The sequence below is a fragment of the Parasteatoda tepidariorum genome, chromosome 7, assembly GCF_982258835.1.
Source record: "Parasteatoda tepidariorum strain Cologne lab strain chromosome 7, Ptep-v5.0, whole genome shotgun sequence".
Lineage (NCBI taxonomy): Eukaryota > Metazoa > Arthropoda > Arachnida > Araneae > Theridiidae > Parasteatoda > Parasteatoda tepidariorum.
The window spans coordinates 62,970,867-62,991,496 of NC_141761.1; the positions used below are offsets into that span (position 1 = coordinate 62,970,867).

Here is a 20,630-nt window from a genome sequence, read left to right on the forward strand (position 1 = left end):
ATAATCGTTAATCAAATTCCTCTTTTTGATAGTTGAGATAGTTGTATTTTATCAGATATAATGTGGTAATTACAAAATTTTATAAAAAGTTATATATAGGATCAAATAGATATATTTTGCTTCTAGCTGTAGACTGAATCAAATTATTTGATTATGTCGCAAATGAAAAAGAATTAGCTGCAATGTCTTATTATAAAATAAAGATGTATTAAAGAAATAGGTTATTATTTATTCATAATGTTATGAAGTTTTTGAAAGTATTTTTTAAAAGTTCATTAAATACATAGATTTATAGCATTTTTGTTGTACATACAAAATATTTTTAGGCATTCCACCTAAATAGGTTTTTACTACTCTTTATGTACACATAGTTACATTCTATTTTTCTATAGAAATAATCATATCAGGTATTAGTTGAAACAAAAAATGAATAAGAACTTGTGAAAGGTTGTAATTAAAATTCTATTCATTTTCCTAATAATGAAGGAGAAAAAAAAATATATAAATATAATTGTAAAAATAATATTAATTTCTACAATTATCTTGAATTTCGTGTATCTTCTTTTATAAACAAATTGATACTCACCTTTATGAATGCCTATTTATAATTTATTTAAATAAAATAAATTATAGTTATACTATGGATTTAAATTTTACTATAATTTTTTCTGGTAAATCATGAACTAATTTAACTTGAATATCATTTAATTGTTTTTCCGCTGCCCTTGAATGAAACATTTTTGCTCTTTTTTTAAGACAAGCTTTTTATAATGTTAATTCATGTATTGTATTTATAGAGTTAATTAAAAGAAAAATTTTCTATACCTTGATGTGTAACTAAAATAAGTCATCCAGTGTCGTCAGTATTCTGAACAAAGTAACTTTGAAATTAAAAGTATTCTGGCTTATTATTCTTTTGCAATAAAATATTCCTGAATGATATTTGGGTAGAACAAATTGTACTTTTTGAGTTATTTCTTTAAATTTTTTTTAACGTGTTGACTGGTCACATATCAGTTAGTGTACATTTTCCACACATTAGGAGTGGTTATTTTAATTCAAAAGAAAAGTGCAATCGATCCTATGTTTTTTTAAAACACTCCCTAGTATTTTTTTTCTTTTTCTTAAGATGAACGTTCTTGATATTTTTTCAGTCGGTTTTTTTTTCTTCAGAACTTTGCCTTCATGGAGGACTTTTTGATGAAACTCACTTGTATTTGTGTTACATGGAGAGAAAATCCTCTTTTGGTTAACCTGACGACAATGGGACTCTAACCCATGATCCGTCTAGGAGGATATTTTTCGTCAGCACTGTGGTCGATGAGAGCCGGACATGGTATTCACATCCAACAACCATCGCTGGCATTTGAACCCAGGGCACCTTATTGGGAGGCGAGCGCTCTATCCCCTGAGCCATTAGGGCTTTTATTTATTTTCTACTGACCTAAATCTCATTATGTACTTTTGAATTATTTGATGATTATTTTAATTATTATAAAATCAATAAAAAATGGTCTCTTCATTTAAAGCAGTCAAAAAAAAGAAGACAGAAACACTTGAACTATGTATTTTAACAGTTTGTTGGAATTGTTTATATTTTTACACTATGTTTTTTAACTGTATATTCAAATGCTCTAAAAATTATTTATGTGTTCTTTTTATTATTATTGAGCCTTCAGATAGGGTTTAGTTTGAATAATTTTTTCCTCAATAAAAACAAAGGATATTAAGCTGTAAGCAATTCTATCAATTACGTGAAACTGTTTTAAAATGTATTTAAACTTTTTTAAATGTTTAGGGATGAATGTTATTTTTCCAGTAGATACTTATATCATTGGAAAAATTATGTGCTTTCCATTGAAGAATTCAAATTAAATTGTCCAATTTTTAAGACTGATTCTTTGCTCTTATAATAAGTAATAAGCAAATAATAAATAAATTGGCTTTTTTTCAGAATATAGTTAGTACAATTTTTTTAAAACTAAACAAAATTTATTTTAAAACAATAGGAACAATGGTAAAAAAATATTTATTCTCATATATATACAGGAATGAAGAAGTACAATACATGACAATGTTTTTAAGAAAAAATGAAAAGAACATCATGAAACTTAACATTCCCTTTTATCATGGTTATTTCTCTTTACTAAAAGTATTCATTTTGTTTAATTAATAGCTGAATAGTTCTTTTTTTTTTCCTTTTTAACATATTCAACTTAATAACAGCATCAATTATCTTTTGAGTAATTAGTTGCAACTTCTATTTATCATATAATTGTGACACAAGTAGACAAGTTTACTATTCACTTTATCCTTTTGGATTACTACTTGGTTTTGTCATGGAGCTCTTCATTAATTCATAAATTTCACTTCCAATTAACATTTGAAGCAGACAATTTAGTGAACGCAATGAAAAAAAAAATATTGAATTTATAAGCTTCAGAGAATGATCTTATAAGTTCTCTAATGTAGAATGCAAAACATTTTCTATCTTAAACTAAACTAAATTTCCAAAATACTAATCAACAAAAATTACACAGCTTTCTATAATATATATATATATTTGTTTTTTTTTTTAACTTCTTGCACAACTTTGCACAAAGTTGCACAGGTACAACTTTGACAATAAAAAAGCCGAATTTCTGATGAGTCAAAGGTGATACTTTTTATTGTATAAAGATTGAAGTAACAAAAAAAAAATATATTTTTGAAATCTCAATTGAAAGAAAGAAAGCCTCAAATCCTTGAGACTGGTATGTCAACGATATTTATGAATGAAAAATAAGTGTCGCAACAAATTTTACAAAACTGAAATCAGTACATTGAAATTGATGGTCATTTTCTGTACTAGTACTGATGGAAGAGAAATATGCTGATTGCGACACTGGCAATGATGCTCAAAATATTCTGTGACATCACAGCTGCATTTCCTTTACGGTATCCTTTGACGAATTGCGGATATGGATGTTTTCCAGGCATTGGAGTTATGTCTGTAAAGTGCTTCATTCGCTCTTCGTATGGCACAATAGTTGAAGGTGGTTCAATAAAGGATTTATCCCTAAAAGCAGGGTGACAGTAAGCATTGACTCCAAGTTTAACGACATCGCCAAATATTTCTTTTACGAGGGAGAATGGCTGCTCTCCACATGTCTGAAGAATTTCCTCGATACATTGGGTTGTATCTACAACAATACTGTAATAGAAAAAGTAATTTCAATATGCTACTTAATTTATAAAAAAAAATTCAAAATAAAAAGTAATATTTTTAAAAACCACGTTTTAGTAGTGGAGAATAATAATTAAGAAAAAAATTGAAAAACGTGGGGCGCATGAAATACATAACAGTAATGTTATATTAGTGTGTGTATGTGTGCTCTTGAGAATATGTGTATGTATATCAGTAATTGTATGTGGATGTGGAATATGCTTTTGTATATGCATATGTATGTGGATGTATATGTGGCTGTGCATGTATATGAGTAAGAAAATGTGTATATGTACTGTTATGTATTTCATGCGCCCCACGTTTTTCGATTTTCAATTTTTTTCTTAATTATTATTCTCCACTACTAAAACGTGGTTTTTAAAAATATTACTTTTTATTTTGAATTTTTTATTTTAAGCTATGATTTTTTTATTTTATATTTTTAAAAAATTATTATTTTTTAATTATTATTCTTCACTACAAAAAACGTGGTTTTTAAAAATATATATTTTTATTTAGATTATTTTTCTTAGTCAAGAGTAGTCAAAACTACTACAAGACCACTACTAAAGTAATAGAACTTTTATTTTAAATTAGGGATGCAAAAATCTTTATAGAAAAACAATACCTTTACGACTTTCATTAGTTTTATGCTGATGACAACCAAAACAATCTGGAAATGAATGAGGAAAAACTGGATCCTACCACGTGATTTTTCAGCCAATAAAAATACTACGACAATGAAAATATTTTCACCTGACACGTAATACTAATTTGAAATAATGGAATCGACAACAAAAGACAATCTCGAAAATAATTTATTTTTAAAATTTTAATTTTATTTTACTTTGTATGTCTTTTTTCTCTTCATTTTCATGCATTGTCATCCAATTCTGAACTGTGTGCTAAATTTGAAGTTTCTAGCTAGTCGGGAAGTTAGTTTAAAATCGATTACAAAATTCCACCCGGACAGACATACACGAAGGCAAGTTTATATAAACGTGGTAAAATGAACTGTTCGATACTGACTAAACTATGTATAAAAATCTTAAACATATTTAATAAAATAAATTTTTAAAAATTGCATTTTGGCTACTATATGTAGCACTCTGGGAACATTAAAAGGGAACATCTGGGAACATTAGTTTCATGTTTTCCACCATTGACTTGACGGCAATAAAAACATGATCGACGATTAGCACTTTGTTTAATTATCAAGTACACGAAAAGATGTATTATAAATATACATTGTTTTCTGCTACTTTTTAATCATCTGTTTAAATGTGGTATTAAAATTAACTGTATTGGCTGGTCTATGGTTTTAAGGTAGACCTCAAAACAATGGATGTATTAGTAACCTGTGTACTGAATGCAATGAAATGTCATGTTAACAAAATTCATGGAATCCACAAAATATCGTGCAAACAAAGCATCACGAAACAAAATTTCTTCTAAAAAAACAACGTTTTGGATGTTTACAGTAGCATTTCGTATGAACCAAAATTAGGTCTTAAAACCAGACCGTGCATGATTGAGAATTCAGGAGCCAAAAAAAAAACTATGGTAACTCATTATGTTATTGCTCTTTTATTTCTAACTACATTCTACAGAGTTATTCAACTTACCTGCAAGTTGAATTTGTTTTTTCCACGTCAGAGTAATCCAATAAACCGATGTGAGCCAAATCAATTAGTCTTTTACTGCATTGTAACAACGGCCAAGCCTTTTCTTTGGCGCATTTAGCAAGTGCCACGAATCCTAGAAACAAAAATTGCAATTTTACTTAAAAAGTTTAAATAATCTGCCCAAACTGTAATTACTTATACTTATGTTACATGTAATGGTAGGTTTTTCAAAAATTTCCTTTTCAGATCTTGTGGATTGTTTTAATTAGAGTTATAGTACCATATATTTTTTATTTTGGAACGTGAGAGCTCTACGGCATTGAGTGCGTGCTAGAATTCTAAATTAACCCATCAAATTACGATGTTTTGTGTTCTAGAAAATTCCCATTGTTAGATTAAGTTTTACATAGTAAAAATTCGATATAACGAGACCTCTTACCTCCCAATGAAACGACTTAGGTTCGAATCTCAGGGAAGGCCGATTGATATAATTCTACTCCTTGCTCGAACCGACCACAGGGCTGACGTTAAACATCGTCAGTGATAGACGGATCATGGATTAGAATTCCCTGACCATCGAGTTAGCCGCGGGTGGTTTTTCTCTCCATGTAAAGCAAATGCTGGTCGGTTCGATCAAAGAAGTCCTCCGTGAAAGCTAGATTGTTCGAAAGTTTGATCTAAGATGGCTTTTGTCTTTTAGGTTGGGTTCAGAATTACGAGTTTACGGAGTCTAATATTGTTAGGCGTAACCTCAGAATTGGATCGGCTGTTCAATGCCGTTTATTCAATGAAATAAGATTTAACGAGTCCGGCTAATTGCGAGTAGACTGTCGAGTACGTCATTATCCGTCTTTTACAAGTTTCCGAATTCCCGTTAAAATGCTAAAATTTATTTATATTTATGATTAGCTGAATGTTACTATCCTCCCTCTACAACAAGTTTTTTCCTGTGGGAAATTCCCTTCCTGCCATTTATGTTAGCAATATTAAACGGCAAAGGCCAAAATGGGAGCAATTTTTTTTATTTCTCGTGTTAATGCAGGAAAGTGAGAAGCGGTCATCATTACAACTTTTTTCCATTTTACAATCATAACCCTTTATGTTTGTAAAGCAAAGATAGTTGGCAAAGTTATATTCCTTACAAAAGAAAAACTTATCTGATACTTTAATGTATCCAACTGTGCATTGAAAAAAAAAATCAGCTTTTTGTTGACCAGATATACACATACCATCTTATTTACCTTCTTGACAGCGTAATATTGACATCCAGGGTTAGGTTTAGAAATGCGGGGGGCCCGGAGTCGAAGGTCGTTACTTTAAACTAAATTTACATGTTATTTAAATATGAAGTGTTTTTAAATTGTTTACTACACAAGTAAGTTACGATTATTAATAAATTTGAGCTCAGCTAAATTTACAAGTGTAAATTACGATATATATTTATTTCAATTTTCGTTAATTCATAGTTCTAGTAAACAATTCATAAGGAAAAACTTACGTAAAAAAAAAAATATAAGTAACATTTAGGGGAGTCTTAGGCCTTATGATAAATCAGGCATTGTTGACATTAATGTTTAAAGTTATCGCCGATCTCAAAAAATATTATTACCAATTCATTATATTTTTTTACTTAACATCTTAGAACTCCCAGTAAATTTGTAGCAACTTGTGCTTTATCTAAATTTTTTCACACCATATATCAGGATTGAGAAACAATCGATTTAATTTTATTTAACTTTTGACTGTTCTTTACGACTCACCTTTTTTTGTAATTGTATTTTCTCTATCAATGGGATAATGATGAATAATTTTATTTCAATTTTAATGAGAAACATTCAAACAACTGTCTGCCAAGCTGTCAGTACTTCATCCTTAAGAAACTACAAAATTGGTATTAGTTTTTGATTTTTCTCTTGTACGCGTTTTGTTATCGAGGAAATTATTTATTATTTGATTTGTTATCCACCCTAACAGCATTTTTAAGTTGTGCTGGATGTTTAGTGATGATCACTTTTAATATACAGTGGTAGAATCTCGATCAATTCCTCCTCGTTAGGACCATTAATTGAGAGAGAAAAATACAGGTCAACATAAAAGATACGAAATCTCCTCTCGACTCGCACCAACCAATTAAAATTTTTCATTTGAAACGTTTGAATAGTGCTTTGGTTTGAAGCGCTGTTTGAGGACGAGCGTTGTCATTCCACAAGCAAACTCCAATGGACCATTGTGGCTAAGGAGATAAAGTTCTCGCCTTCCAACGAGGTGACCCGGGCTGGAATCCCAGCGATAGCTGGCCGAAACTACTTCCCCACGTGGCTCGCATCAACTATAGTTCTGACGTAAAATATCCTCAGTGGTAGACGCAGATCAGGGTTTAGAATTCCCTTGCCGTCGGGCTAACTGTGGGAGGTTTTCGTGATTTTTCTCACTGTGTAACACAAATGTGGGTTAGTTACATCAAAAAAATCTCCACGGAGGCTAGTTTTTGCCCACAAGTTCCTTTGGCATTTGGGTTGGTTGAAGGCTACGGAATTAAAAATTGGTTGTCATAAATTAAGAATAGGCTTAACTGTTCAATGTCGGTTCTAAAATAAAATAAGCATAAAAAGTATTCAATTGCAAAAAAAGTATATGATTGAGTCAAAAATATTTATGTTGTTAAAGACGTTTCATCGTCTTCGGTATCAATTTTCACTTCAGCTTCTGCTAAAATTTCTTGAACCGCCAACACCACAAGTTTCAACATTTTCATCAACTGATGCATTAACGTCAAACGTGATGTTTGTGGCGTTTCCCTCAAACTGTAAGAAATCCTCGTTTTATTCTTCATAGTTATTATCAGGATTTACAGCTTTTTTTTCTCAAAATGAAATAACTTCTTTTTCTTTATGTCGGTGAAATTTCTAAATAGACGCGTGAATCAGCTTTCAAAAACACTACGCTTGCACTACGCTTAAATCCGAACAAACCGCGCATAACTTATGCACCCGAATGTTCGCAAAAATAGCCTTAGTTTTCAAATGTTATCTGGACTTCAACAATATATCCTAAAGTAGCACGTAAATTACATTAGGAGACAAGATATAAAATACCTATGCATATAAAGAAGAAATAAGATCCCATTCAGCCCTTCTTGTTTAGCCCGAGATTAAAACCACGAGTACGTCTCATGATATTCTTGTTTGACATGAAATTAAGCAACGAACCTGACGCGTGATATTCAAGTTTGGTCTAAAATTTTCATCATGCAAGTGCAAAGGGTTAAACTGGTTTCAACTAAGAATACCATTTGTGATCGGACAGTTTAAACAAGGTTCGATTCTTGTAAAAAATGAAATAAAAAATTAAGCTTAATAGATATTAGGAAAAAAGAGAAAGAAACAAGTTATAAATTTCTGCCAAAACTTTATGAAAGCGAGATTAAAATCATCAATACCAGCTCGATTTCCCTTTGATGGAAAGAGGAGTTGAAAGCTGATTATTTGAAACATCCTCAATGTTTATATTCCCATTTTTTTTAATAATGATTTTAAAGACTTCTGTAACGTTTGTATTCTTTCCCAATCTCTAATTTGTATTCATTTTTGACATAGAATCTAAAAATACATTTTCAGAAATGTGATAATGTGTAAATAGTCTAAATTATTTAAATGTCTATGAGCAATATTACTTACTATTTTTTTCCGCACAGCCTTCCCCAGAGCAATGGTTCGGAATTCGTCTTGTTATACCAAATATAATGCTTTGGAAAAATTCATGGACTACTGGCGGAGTGCAATTTCTTATGCAAAATGAACCAATTTCTACTTTCCTATAAGAATATTAAAATATTTTAATGTCAGCGTAAAACTCGAACTTTTCATATAAACAGTGTCGGCCGCTTATTAAAATCATTTGATTTTATAAAGTGGCTGATTTTATAATATCTATCTACACTAACAACGGAAGAACGCATTTAGAAACCATGGATAGGGTACAAATTAGCCGCCACATCTACTTAAGGTAAAATATATGTCCAATTTTAATTACTTTTAAATGAACAAAAACGTTCCATCTAATGCGTATTAGTGGTGTAAAGTTTAGGCTGCCCGCCTTCTGCCAAAGATGCCCGAGGTTTAAATCCGAATTGGGAATATCAAGTTTTTAACCCTAATTTTCTTTTCTAATAAGGTTGATAACTATTTAGTACTTTTTTTTTTCTGTTTAAAAATAATTATTTTTTAATCTAAATTAATTTCTAAAAAAATAATTTTAATAACAAAAAAAGGCTTATAGATATTTAATTTTTTAATAAAAATCTATGGATTCTTTAAAAAATTACAAAATTTGAATGATGTGGTTTTCTTTTCTAACAGACACTAATCCAATTTTTTGGTTGTTAACTTTTGCTATGATTTCATTTTCTATGTATAAAAAAAATTAATGTCTGTTTGTGTGTGTGTCCTTTATTAAGTCCTAAACCATCCAATTGAAAGCGACGAAATTTGTCGAATAGATAGTTCGAAGCGCGAGGAAGGTCACTTTCGATGTTCTGTTTGGTTAAGCGTTAGCCATTGTTTTAAATTTAACTATAGACAATTAAATTTTTCAAATATCAAGATATTATCGATGATATTTCCTGGCTTATTTTTTTTAAAAATTCCATATAATTTAATTAAAAATTTAAATATATATTAATTTTTAGTTATTTATACTTATCAGAAAAAGAAATAAGAGTTTAAAACTCGACCGTCCAAGCTGTGATTTGAACCGCAGACATCTCTGACAATGCATATTAGCTGGAAAGGTTTTGGTTGTTTAAAAGTAAATGAACTGAAACTTTAATGGGGAGTATTTCGCCCTAGGGGCAGATGTGGTGGATAATTTTTACTCTATCCAAGGTTTTTAAACGAGCTCTTTAACTCAAGCTTAACATTGTTTTAATACGCATTTTCGAGATGAATACTTCCCTTGGAAGGGAAAAAAATGTTTCTAAGTTAACGATACAATATTACACAATGTTAGAACATAGGCGTTTTTTTTTTATTTGATCATTTTTTTTTTTTTAGTTTAAGGAGTTGTTTTATTATTCGCAATGAAAAAAATTTCCTTACCTAAATATACTAGAAATTCCAAAGTGTTCAAAATTCAGCAGTTCTGCCCCACATATTCTGAAATTACATTTAAGGTCATCCTCATGATGTTCAGAATCTGAAAAAGAACATTTTATACTATACATAACATTGTTTTCATACAATGATGAGCGATTAATGCCAAATAACATAATGTGTTCGGTATATTATTTCCACACAACGGAATAAAATTTACTCCAAATATCTCGAGCACTTGTTTTAAGTCTTGGAGAATCCGCTTGTAGTAAACAAATAAAGTTTCTGAAAATATTAAGAAATGAACAAAAATTTAAGTAGATTGCGACTACCCTCGTTATTTTGATGGTTAGGAATCCAAATGGATCGGGAAAAAAGCATGTTTATTCAGTGAAAATGCGTTTTTCTGTTCGATTTCGTTACTTAAGATATCTTTTGCATTAATTAATTAGCATATTTGAAGCCCCCCTTTGACGAATTTAGATTGACATATAGTTCTTGAAAAACAGATCATTAGAACAAACCTTATTCAAAGCATCTTCCCTATGATCACTCCTTCATGTGTTGCGAAGAAATAGTTTTTCTTGGAATAATTTCCTCGTTGCAGTTAAACTGCAAGTAACTCTTTTTTTTAAATTTCTAATAAAATGGTAATACCATTTTATTTATGGTATTAGTGAATTTTTTGGCCGGGATAGCCTGGTCGGTAGGGCGCTGGGCCCATGTCTGACGCATGTTAAATCTGTCGAGTCGCAAAGTCCTCCATGTTCCCATAAACAAATTAATACCTCTCTGGGTACAGGATTGAAGATCGATCGTTCTCTGATTCAGGTCAAAATTACGATCTGTGGATGAATGGGTTCGCCCTATAAACGGGTGTGACGTATGGGTGTGGCAGAAGTCGAATTCTTGTCCAAAGATGGCGCCACTGGAAAACAAGAACAATCGCACCCCTCTGCCTAAAACAGGCATACGTCAACAACAACAGAGAATTTTTTAACTTTCAGCCGTTTAATCGAAAAAGAATTTCATTGGAAGTTTATAGCACATTTTAATTAAATTACCAATCGTCGGTTTCCTATGTAAGTTCAGCAAATGCAAAATCTATGAGGAAAAATTTTGTAATATAATCGAAATAAAGTTATATAATAATTTTATTTCATAACTATAGAATAATTTATGTAATAAAATTGAAATAATGTATCGTGAATATGTAAAGTTAACGCTTATTTTCGTGAGCTGACTTCTTAAAATGTTTTTAAATAAATCTGTTCACCAAGATGGATATTGTTTTTTACATTGTTTACACGTATATTATAATTTTTGCACTCCATTTAAGTTTTCTCTTTTTTTAAATCATAGAAAATTTAACTAATTATTAATGAAAATTAATTGCAAACATGAAAGCATCATGTGAATAGTCTCTCTTTAAAAAAAATTATTGTAGGTACTTTACTTGTATTTTATTTTAAGAGTTTATTTAATTTAGTAACTCAAAGCTTAAACTCTTCTTAGAGAAATTCAAAAAATTAAACCAAGAAACATTTTAGTACATCTATCTTAACCGAATACGTCATTTAAAACTTTTTTATTTAATTCGTCTTTATTTTAGCAATTTCGCATCTATCTATATTCTCACATAATCGATTTCCTTCAATGTATTACTTGAATGCATTAAATTAAATGTATTAATTTACTCAACTATGGAAAATGCTGCAGAATGTACAATATAATAAAATGAATAAACTCGTTTTTGCATTGGTTATAGATTAATTAGATCAATGAGAGATTATTTTTATGGGTAAATGACTTTTCTATCTATATCAGATCAATCAATTAATTAAACTTCCTTTCCTTGCGAAGTTTGCAAACAAGTTGTTTAATATATGTTTGTTTTTTGATCACATGAGACCTCTTTCTTTTATCTTTAACATTGATTGATAACAATAACTTAAAGCCAAATATTTATCCAATTTTGTTAATTTATAATTTTATTGATTATTTTTCGATTAAAAACATATGGGTGATTCTCACAAAGTATGACAATTTACAGTCTCTTGCTTAAAGATCTAATATACTATACTACTAAAAGAACTTTTTTTTAACGATTTTAATAAATAGCATTGTTGTTAATATTTTAAAATGACCTTGTACTAGCATTGGCCGTTTTGTATTTTTAAAAAATTTAATTGAATTTCAAAATGTAATTTTCCTGGTATGTCACAAACAATATTTCCAATAATAACTAGCTTCAAAACATCCCATAAATTTTTCAATATCTAATTTTCTTATCTCAACCGTTGTAAGCATTTCTAGAATATATGCGGAGGGTATTATTAACAAAAACTTCGTTGAAAAGAATTTTTTCTGTCAATAATATGTTTGTCACAAGAAAATCTGTCATTTTCCTGGCTACTTTTATTTAGTAATTTATAATCAAAATAGATAGGGCCAGCAATCAATGTCTCATGTTAATAGATTGATTAGAATACCATCCTATCTGAACAAGTCTAATTGCATGAATAAAGTACCAACTTTCTGGTTCAAAACCTATTTCAAAAAATGTTTCAAGGTGAGTAGGTTTTTATGTTATCATTTTCATGTCTTCTTGAAATCATTAATAACATAAACTACATAGATTTACCTGAGTTATTTCAAGAAATCCTGTTGTTTTCTTCAGAATGTAAACATCTTAGGCAGAAATGTTAAATTAAAGTAAAGTTAAATGCTATATAATGGTAAATTGTCATTATCCTGGCTTATGAATGCCAGGACATTGAGACAGTTACCAGAAAATTTTTTAAACAGTTGAATGTAAAGAGAAAAAGCAAATATCAACCTAATACCAAGTTTATGTAAGATTGTAATATGCTTGAATGTAATCAAAGTTTTTTTAAAAAATTAATGATTGATTATTCTACACAATTTTATTCTGTACATATCAGCAACAAAAACATTTTTGATTCTTTCTACAGTGGATAAAAGAATTAATTTAAGGAGATCATGGTCCATTTAACGCAAAGGCTTATGTTGAGTTACTTAACTACTATCAACTTAAAATGACTGTTTTTTTATCTTCTAAGCTAATATGTCATTTTCCTGGCATTAAAAACTTGATGAATTTCTATATTTTTTTCTTGAGCAAATGTCAATAAGCTACACAGCTGTCATTAAGATATTAATATATGTAACTAAATAAATATACAAAAGAAATTTAGATTATTTTGAAGACTTTAAATTTGAAGAAATTGTTTGTTCCAAATTGTCATGTTTCCAAAGAATCACCCATATATCAGTGCCTAAGGCTAACTTCGCAAATGGCCTATTTGTATCAGTTTTCTGATGTTCCAGGATAAAAAAAATAACCTTCATAGATTTTGACTTAATATTCCTATTTTAACGAAAAAAAATTAATCTGCAAGCTTTAGTTAAGTAAAAATAATTACTTGAAGGAGTTGAAGCGTGGTTCCGTACTTAGGGCACTATATTTCCCTAGAGTTACAATTCAGCTGGCTATTTTTAAACTCGCACAAATAAAGATAACCAATAAAAAAAAATTATTTTTTTGAATTTTACCTCCTTTGAAAGCAGAAACTTAGTCCAAGTCATGTGACTTGTTCGGCATGCGATAAATTTCCATTTTGGTCAATATCTTTTCACTAACATTTCTTTCTCGTCCCGAATTATAACAAAGATAACTGTTTATAATCAAGAAGTTCAGTGCACCAAAAAGAAAAAAAGAAAGAAAAAAGACCACCCTGGTTAACTTTTAATCTAATGATCGGATCTTCACGTTCTATGACTCAATCTTAATGGTTGAGCGGGTAACTTCAAAAATCTCATTTAATAAACATTCTCTTTTATGTTGTAGGGAAGACTTATTCTACGTACAGTGAACCCTCCCCCCCAAAAAAAAAAGAAATGGATCATCCTGAAAAACTTTTGATCTAATCTGATTTTCACGTTTTTGGACTCATTCTTAGTGGTTCAAAGGTGTGACCTCAAATATGTTACCTACTTAATAAGTGTAGACGATATTTTAAGTTATGAAATCAGACACAAAAACATATTTTCTCTGAACAAACGTATCTTTTTTGCAATGGATTCGGATTTCTGATTCCCTAAATATGGGGGGTAGCCGCAATCTGGGAAATATGGCCCCCATAGTTTGGTGAAGAGAACGATCCAAAGTTTATTGGACCCCTTAATGTAAGTTTTACTTTTTGCGTATTTCGTCCTATCTCCGAAACCTTTCAAGCGAATTTAAAAATTATCGCTAAAATCAGAAGTTATTCAAGGTTAGCCGCTCCCCCCCCCCTCCCCGTATTATTCATGGGTTTTTTTCAGACGCAATAACGACTATGTAATTCAATAAGAGCTCAACTAAGCTCCTTAGAACACCGAATCTAGGATACCATATAGTTAAAAGGTCACTATTGCGTGGTATTTTTTTTAAAAAGTGGATCTCATTTTCAGTGCTACAAGTCATCTTTACAAGCTTTGCAGTTTTGAAAAATTAAAAAAAGGCACGAAACTTCAAAAATGAACGTTTTTTACGGGTGCAAAATAATCCCTTTTGACTGTTTAAGGTATTTCCATGTTTATTTATTTTAATAACTAATATAAACGCATGAAAATTTCAAAAAGTATGCATGAAAACAATCTAGAAAAAGTAAAAAAAGAAAAATAGATAAGTTTTAAAGCTCTTGTGTATCTTCAAAAACACCAAGCAAAATTGCAAAAAACGATCAAAATGACCAGAACGGTGCTTCCAGTTTTAAGCGTACCAGAATTCAATTGTTCGAGAGCTTGACCTTAAATGTACAAATTAATTTGTACAAAGGATATTTTTCAAGTCATGAAACAAGAACTAAAAACGTGCTCTAACGAAACTTACATTTTCTTCGACGTACTTGAATTCCGGAACTAAATCTAAATAAAAAAAACTGGAAAAAATATGGGAAGTAGCAGGAAACTATGGTCCAAATCGCTTAGGCCGGAGAGCAGTCGGAAGTTTTATGCCCCTTTATATTAATTTCTCTCTTTGACCATTTCACCAAACCAACGCAACTAATGAAGTGAATCAAAAAAACCTTTTGCCAGCAATTATAGAGCTTGTTTATCCAAAGGTAATTCCGTAGGAAAAAGCATTTCTTATAACTATTTATTATATTTTATTATTTACCCAGGATCTTTCCATTATGAACCCAGGATCTTTCTGGTAATACGAGTTCGAGTTTAGCCACAAATCACGTGATTTCGTGACGAAATGCAACGAAATACAAATCAAGCATTGAGTTGCATTGATCAAGCATAGAGTTTTTTTTCTGCGAGTGTAGGTAGGTTTGGGTTTAAGGTACTTTTGGGTAAGTACAAGGTACACGAGTTTCATTAAAAAAGTGTTTCAGCATATTTATAATTATTATAGAGAAAAGGAAACTCAATTAAGAAACTAACATATAAGTATATTTGAAAAGGCAAAATTTAATCAATTATGTTCGCAAACTAAGCCGAAAAAAACAACATAGAATTTCTATGATTAAGTCAATAATTGTTTTCAGTTAAATTAATTATGATTTTGTTTTAAGAGTTTGGATGTCTAATTGATCTACACATAAACAATTTGGGAAGAGGCCTAGGACTGGCCCCTTCAAGTCTTTCTGGGTTTACAGACACGCTATGTCTTTCTAGTGTTAAGCAATTAAGTAGTTCCTATTAAATTGTAATTACATTGTATGAAAGCAAAAATAGCATTAACTAAATATAATAATATCAACCGTAAAAGAAATAGTATCAAAAAATAATCTTAAAAGTATTATTTTGTTAAATTTTTTTATTTAACTCAGTAATGATCGAGCATGACAGCTTTTTCAATTATAAGATTTAAAAATGTTCAAATCATACTAAACAATACCTAAATTTCAACACGATCAGCTAAAAAGTTAACGAAAAAAAGATTTTTCTGTTCTTTTTTTTTATTTCTGGAACCAATTACTTAGAAATCAAACAACTAACTTAAAAGTTTGTGCACTGTACACAGTGGTAAAATAAAAAATGGAACACCTTAATGACTTTTGATTTAATGATAGGATTTTCACGAAAAAAGATGCAATTTTAAAGAAAATTATTTGTTAACTCTAAATAAGCTAATGATTTCTAACATGTGATGTTTTATGTAACAAAAGCGTACTTTCTTTGAATTAACAAAACTTCTTTTAGATGGATTTGGATTTTTGACTCTTAATGTATGCGAAAATTTAGTCCTAAAAGTTCCGACAGGAAAGCGTTTGAAAATTTGGGTCCCTTAATTTTAATAAAATTTAATTTTAATAAAACTGAGGTTTGTACTATTGCTAGGCACAAATAGTACAGACCTCAAAAAAGAAGCTTTTATCATTTTAAAATTAAAAAACTCTTGTTATATAGCTGGGAAAATTGTTGTCTATATTGATCGTTGTAATAGTGAAGTAAAAAGAAAACATCGATTTTTATGAATTAGTAAGAGTAACATCCTTTTTAGGGTTAATATGTTATAAAATAAAATTGTAAACTTACGAACTAGAACTGCTAAGGCAAAAAGAACTAATAATATCTTCATCCTTTATGTATTCAATGCCGAAACATTAATTATTTAAGTTTTATAGAAAGTTTTAGTAATTTTTAAATGCAGTTGAAATTAGGCTTGGTTCGCTATGGAGAAGCGAAACAATTTTTTTATCGCCTTATTACCTATCAGGTAAATAATTTCCTGTCTCTAAATAATCTCGATTGCAGTTGTCTGCATGGCAAAGTTCATTTCTGATAAAGAATAGATCTTTAAAAAAATGAGTGTTTATAAGTTATTGATTGAATTATAGGTAGCCTGCTTATGAAGCATAAAAATTTTGAGATTTTGAGCCTTATCAGATAAATTCTGTTACAGAATTGCTCACTTAATCAGTTTCTCTCGAGATTAAACTTTAAATGGTGTCGGTTTTAAGTTTCTATTGATTTCTTACCGCCATTTTTTGGGCTTTTGAGAAAATCCTCTTTTTTTCTTCATATAAAAATAAAAAATGTCATTTTAAGTACAGAAAGTATTGCCTTTGTACTATAAATACCAACAATGAAAAGAATAATGAGTAGCATATTCGGGAAATTTATAGCTCATATATAAATCATATTAATCACTTATGCGTATAAATACAAGCCTCATGTTGATAACGGTTCTAAAGTGAGCCATAAGTAGAATAGAAATGAAAAATCAATAACGAAATTTTTAAATCTTATCTCAAGTCAGTCCTTCATCATGATCATGTCATGATCATCATGTCACGTATCTCATGCTACTTTTTAGGTCACAAATAGATGTCTTTTAATGATTTTCAATTTCAATAATTTTATCCATTTCATTTCAAATTTTTTTTATAAGATTTGGTTTGATATACAGGTATCTTAAACATGACTAAAAAAATCCTAACCATTCTTAAACAAGAAGTTGAGTTTACAATTTCATTTTGATTTGAAGTAACCAACTTATTTAGAACTTTTTGCCGTTTATATTCAACCTTGACATTCTTTATATTACTAATATTCAACCCCCCCCCCATTTTCTTTGCTTCGATTACTTCTTCTGATGTTACTATCTATGCTCCACTAATTTCTTAATTTATATTCTTTTCTTTTTTCTTTTTCATGGATATTTGTGTAATATATATTCGAAACTGATATCACCATAATATATTAATACATTTTATTCGATATTATATTTAAGTCATTTAACCTTTATTGTAACTGATAAGGCCTTGAGCGGACATAACTTAACTCTTAAAACTAAGGCTAATATAAACAAAATAGGCCCTAAATATTAATCACATAAAGTGTTTCATAATATACACTATCATACTTTTAGAAATCTCTTCGAAACTGCGACAATAGTTATGAAAATGCAAGTGAAATTTACTGTATACAAACATTAAGATTTTCAAGACTATTTATTCCGCCATTTTGTGCCATCGCCTATTTCATCCAAAAGGTGTCTTTTGAAACCTTTGCATTTAAATGAAAACAATTACTGAAATTGGAGGAATTCTCAACTTTCAGTTAAATATAGATAGTTTAAACTAAATACATCGTGATTTTACAGTGCAACTCCATTCAATATTTTTAGAACCGCTTCCTGCAATGATCTGTATCATAAAAAAACTTTCAAGCAAAAATGTCTTTTGACACCGCTCTATAAAAATAGCGTGTTGAACACAACGCTCTTTGAATCCAAAGATGAATTTTCGAATCCACAAAATTTAAAGAGGAGTTTTCGCTTGGTGTTATTATAGTAATTTGTCGCTGTTAGTAACTCTATATTTTATAAACGTCGTTGAACAGCCGACTCAATATTGAGTTTGCGACTACCAATGTTCAACTTCGTAGCCCTTAGTAATTTTGAACCCCATCCAGAAAACAAAATAACTCTTGGAATAAATGTTGGGAGAAAATTGCAGTCGTGAAGGACTTTTTGATAGAACTAACCCGCATTTGCTTCACATGGAGAGAAAAACCACGTAAATCTCCCATGTTTAGTCTGACGGCAAAAGGACTCTAACCTATGATTCGTCTGCCACTGAGGATAATTTTAAATCAGCACTGTGGTCAGTGCGAGCCGGGTGCGATGCCGGGGGGGGGAGAATTCGAATCCCAGCCATCGCTGGGATTCGAACCCGGGCAACTCGTTGGAAGGCGAGTACTCTTTCCCCTGAGCTACCACGCCTCCTAGCACTTCTATAGTTGAATCTCTGCCAACTCCGAAGGTAGAATGAAAATTTTAGGAACTAAGATTTATAAGGTATTAAATATACTGAGCATGTGGAGGCAACAGTCTCAAATTTGGGACATTTCCCATAAATGCTCCTGAAATTTATTAGTGGATGATGATTAAGAAGGCCTTTAGTGCAACTGGACATAAAAAAAGATGGTCATAATGATGACTTAAATATATCAAATCGACTCTAGTAATACTTATAATTAGTTGTTAGAAAAACTGCATTATTTTTGTAGTTAAATATAACTACTTTATTGCATTTGTAATTAACTACAACTACTTTTTTCTAAAAATGTAATGACTAAGAACAGCTTTCGAAATGTAGTTACTACTTTTATAACACGAACTTGGCAGAACCTAATTAACACCCATGTTCAAAATTTTTTTTAATAAAAAATGGCTTATTTAAACACGAGGAATTATTAAAAAAATATTTATTCGCGTTTACATGAGCCCAGTTTTTAATTCTAAACCACTTTTAATGAATTTGTTCTTTTAACCTACAACTTCTGATGTCCTTCTCGGCAGAGAATATTTAAGAAATGCTAGGATATTGTAAAATATTTTTAAAACATTTTACTCCCCTAACTTTTTCTTTCTCATAAAAAGAACGGCGTCCAACCTTCCTTGTCTTTAGATAGAATTCCATTTTTTAGCCAATTTCGTAGTTTCTTATAAATTGCAAAATATTTTCAGCATTGTAAAGTAATTTTTAAGTAAAACAAAACTAAGGCAAACAGCGTTAAAGAGCACAAAAATATTTATAAAAATTTTATAAATGCAAATTTTATAATTTTTTTTTTTTATAAATATTTTTGTGCTCTTTAACGTTGCTCGCCTTAGTTTTGTATTTTAGTACAAAGGTCGCCCACTTGTGTATTTAATTTTTACGTACTGTATTTTTTTTTTCGTACTACGTGCTTAAGAAACTTTTTTATTCATTTTGAAAATGGTTACTTGGAGTAAGGCAGATTAATATTGTGCGTCTTATTTCTAAAATAAAATATAAAAAGTGCACAAATTTTGGAATTCTTAGCGTTTCTCTTCTGAAAAATTTTGATAATATAATAAAACTTCTGAAGTAAAAAAATGTGAAAAAAGAAAACATGCGTTGGCCGGGAGTCGAACCCGGGTCAACTGCTTGGAAGGCAGCTATGCTAACCGTTATACCACCAACGCTTCAGCGACGCGTGAAAAACTAATAATCTGTAGTGTAAAAATGAGGTTAGTATTTTTTATGCAAAGAAAAGTTCAATTGTTGTTTTTTTCCTAATTGTTTGTTTTTTCAAGTTGTAATTGTTTTTTCAGTTGCAATTGTTTTTTTTTTGTTCCCTAATTCATTAGGGGGACCGGAAAGTAATGTCGTTTTGGTGCATTTGATATTTGTTATCAAGATTTTATTTTTAATCAATAATTTATTCACCCTCGTAAGCAACACGCTTTCAATGCCGCATCGAAAATGAATCGAAATGGATCGAAAAAAATGAATTGGTTTTTAGAATTGACGAATGTTTAACGAGCCGAAGCTGTATTACTTTCCGGTCCCCCTAATAAATTGGGGGGAAAAGGCAATTACAACTGAGAAAACAATTACAACTAGTAAAAACAAACAATTAGGAAGAAAAAAAAACAATTTCAACTGAAGCGCAAAGGATAGATTCCTTTTTTATCTGCATAACGACATTACTTTCCGGTCCCCCTTACAAAATATTTCATACAGTTAATTTCATTCGACTGAAATGAAATAATAGCATTAAACTCTTTTTTCAGAGAGCAACTCTTTTCTATCCATACTTGGTTCATGTAGGAAGGGACAATAATATTCATCAATAATTTAAAATGGCGTTTAAAAATTAATGATTACAATGATTCTTTTAAATGAAAAAGTGACAAATTAGATTTTTACCTAACAA

The 20,630-nt window shown here is 30.1% G+C and overlaps 1 protein-coding gene and 1 non-coding gene across 2 annotated transcripts; both read right to left on the minus strand.

The window, feature by feature from the left end:
- Window positions 1–2,012: 2,012 nt before the first annotated feature.
- On the minus strand, window positions 2,013–16,783 carry LOC107456136 (uncharacterized). The gene is made up of 5 exons (XM_016073920.5): window positions 16,476–16,783; window positions 9,927–10,023; window positions 8,508–8,644; window positions 4,831–4,963; window positions 2,013–3,193 (listed from the first exon to the last, which is right to left on the minus strand). The coding sequence occupies exons 1-5, from the start codon at window positions 16,516–16,518 to the stop codon at window positions 2,848–2,850; spliced, it is 756 nt and encodes a 251-aa protein (XP_015929406.1). The 5' UTR covers window positions 16,519–16,783; the 3' UTR covers window positions 2,013–2,847.
- Window positions 16,784–19,824: 3,041 nt separating this feature from the next.
- Window positions 19,825–19,896, minus strand: TRNAG-UCC (transfer RNA glycine (anticodon UCC)). Its single transcript has one exon. It is a non-coding gene; the product is annotated as a tRNA-Gly (tRNA).
- Window positions 19,897–20,630: the final 734 nt, after the last annotated feature.

What these genes read in the sequence shown, in the direction of transcription:
- LOC107456136 (XM_016073920.5), bottom strand. Translation starts at nt 16,518, where the DNA reads ATGAAGATATTATTAGTTCTTTTTGCCTTAGCAGTTCTAGTTC. An exon ending in TGCCTTAGCAGTTCTAGTTC is followed by an intron (nt 10,024 to 16,475) that starts GTAAGTTTACAA and finishes GTTCTTTTTCAG; the next exon opens with ATTCTGAACATCATGAGGAT. An exon ending in GGAATTTCTAGTATATTTAG is followed by an intron (nt 8,645 to 9,926) that starts GTAAGGAAATTT and finishes ATATTCTTATAG; the next exon opens with GAAAGTAGAAATTGGTTCAT.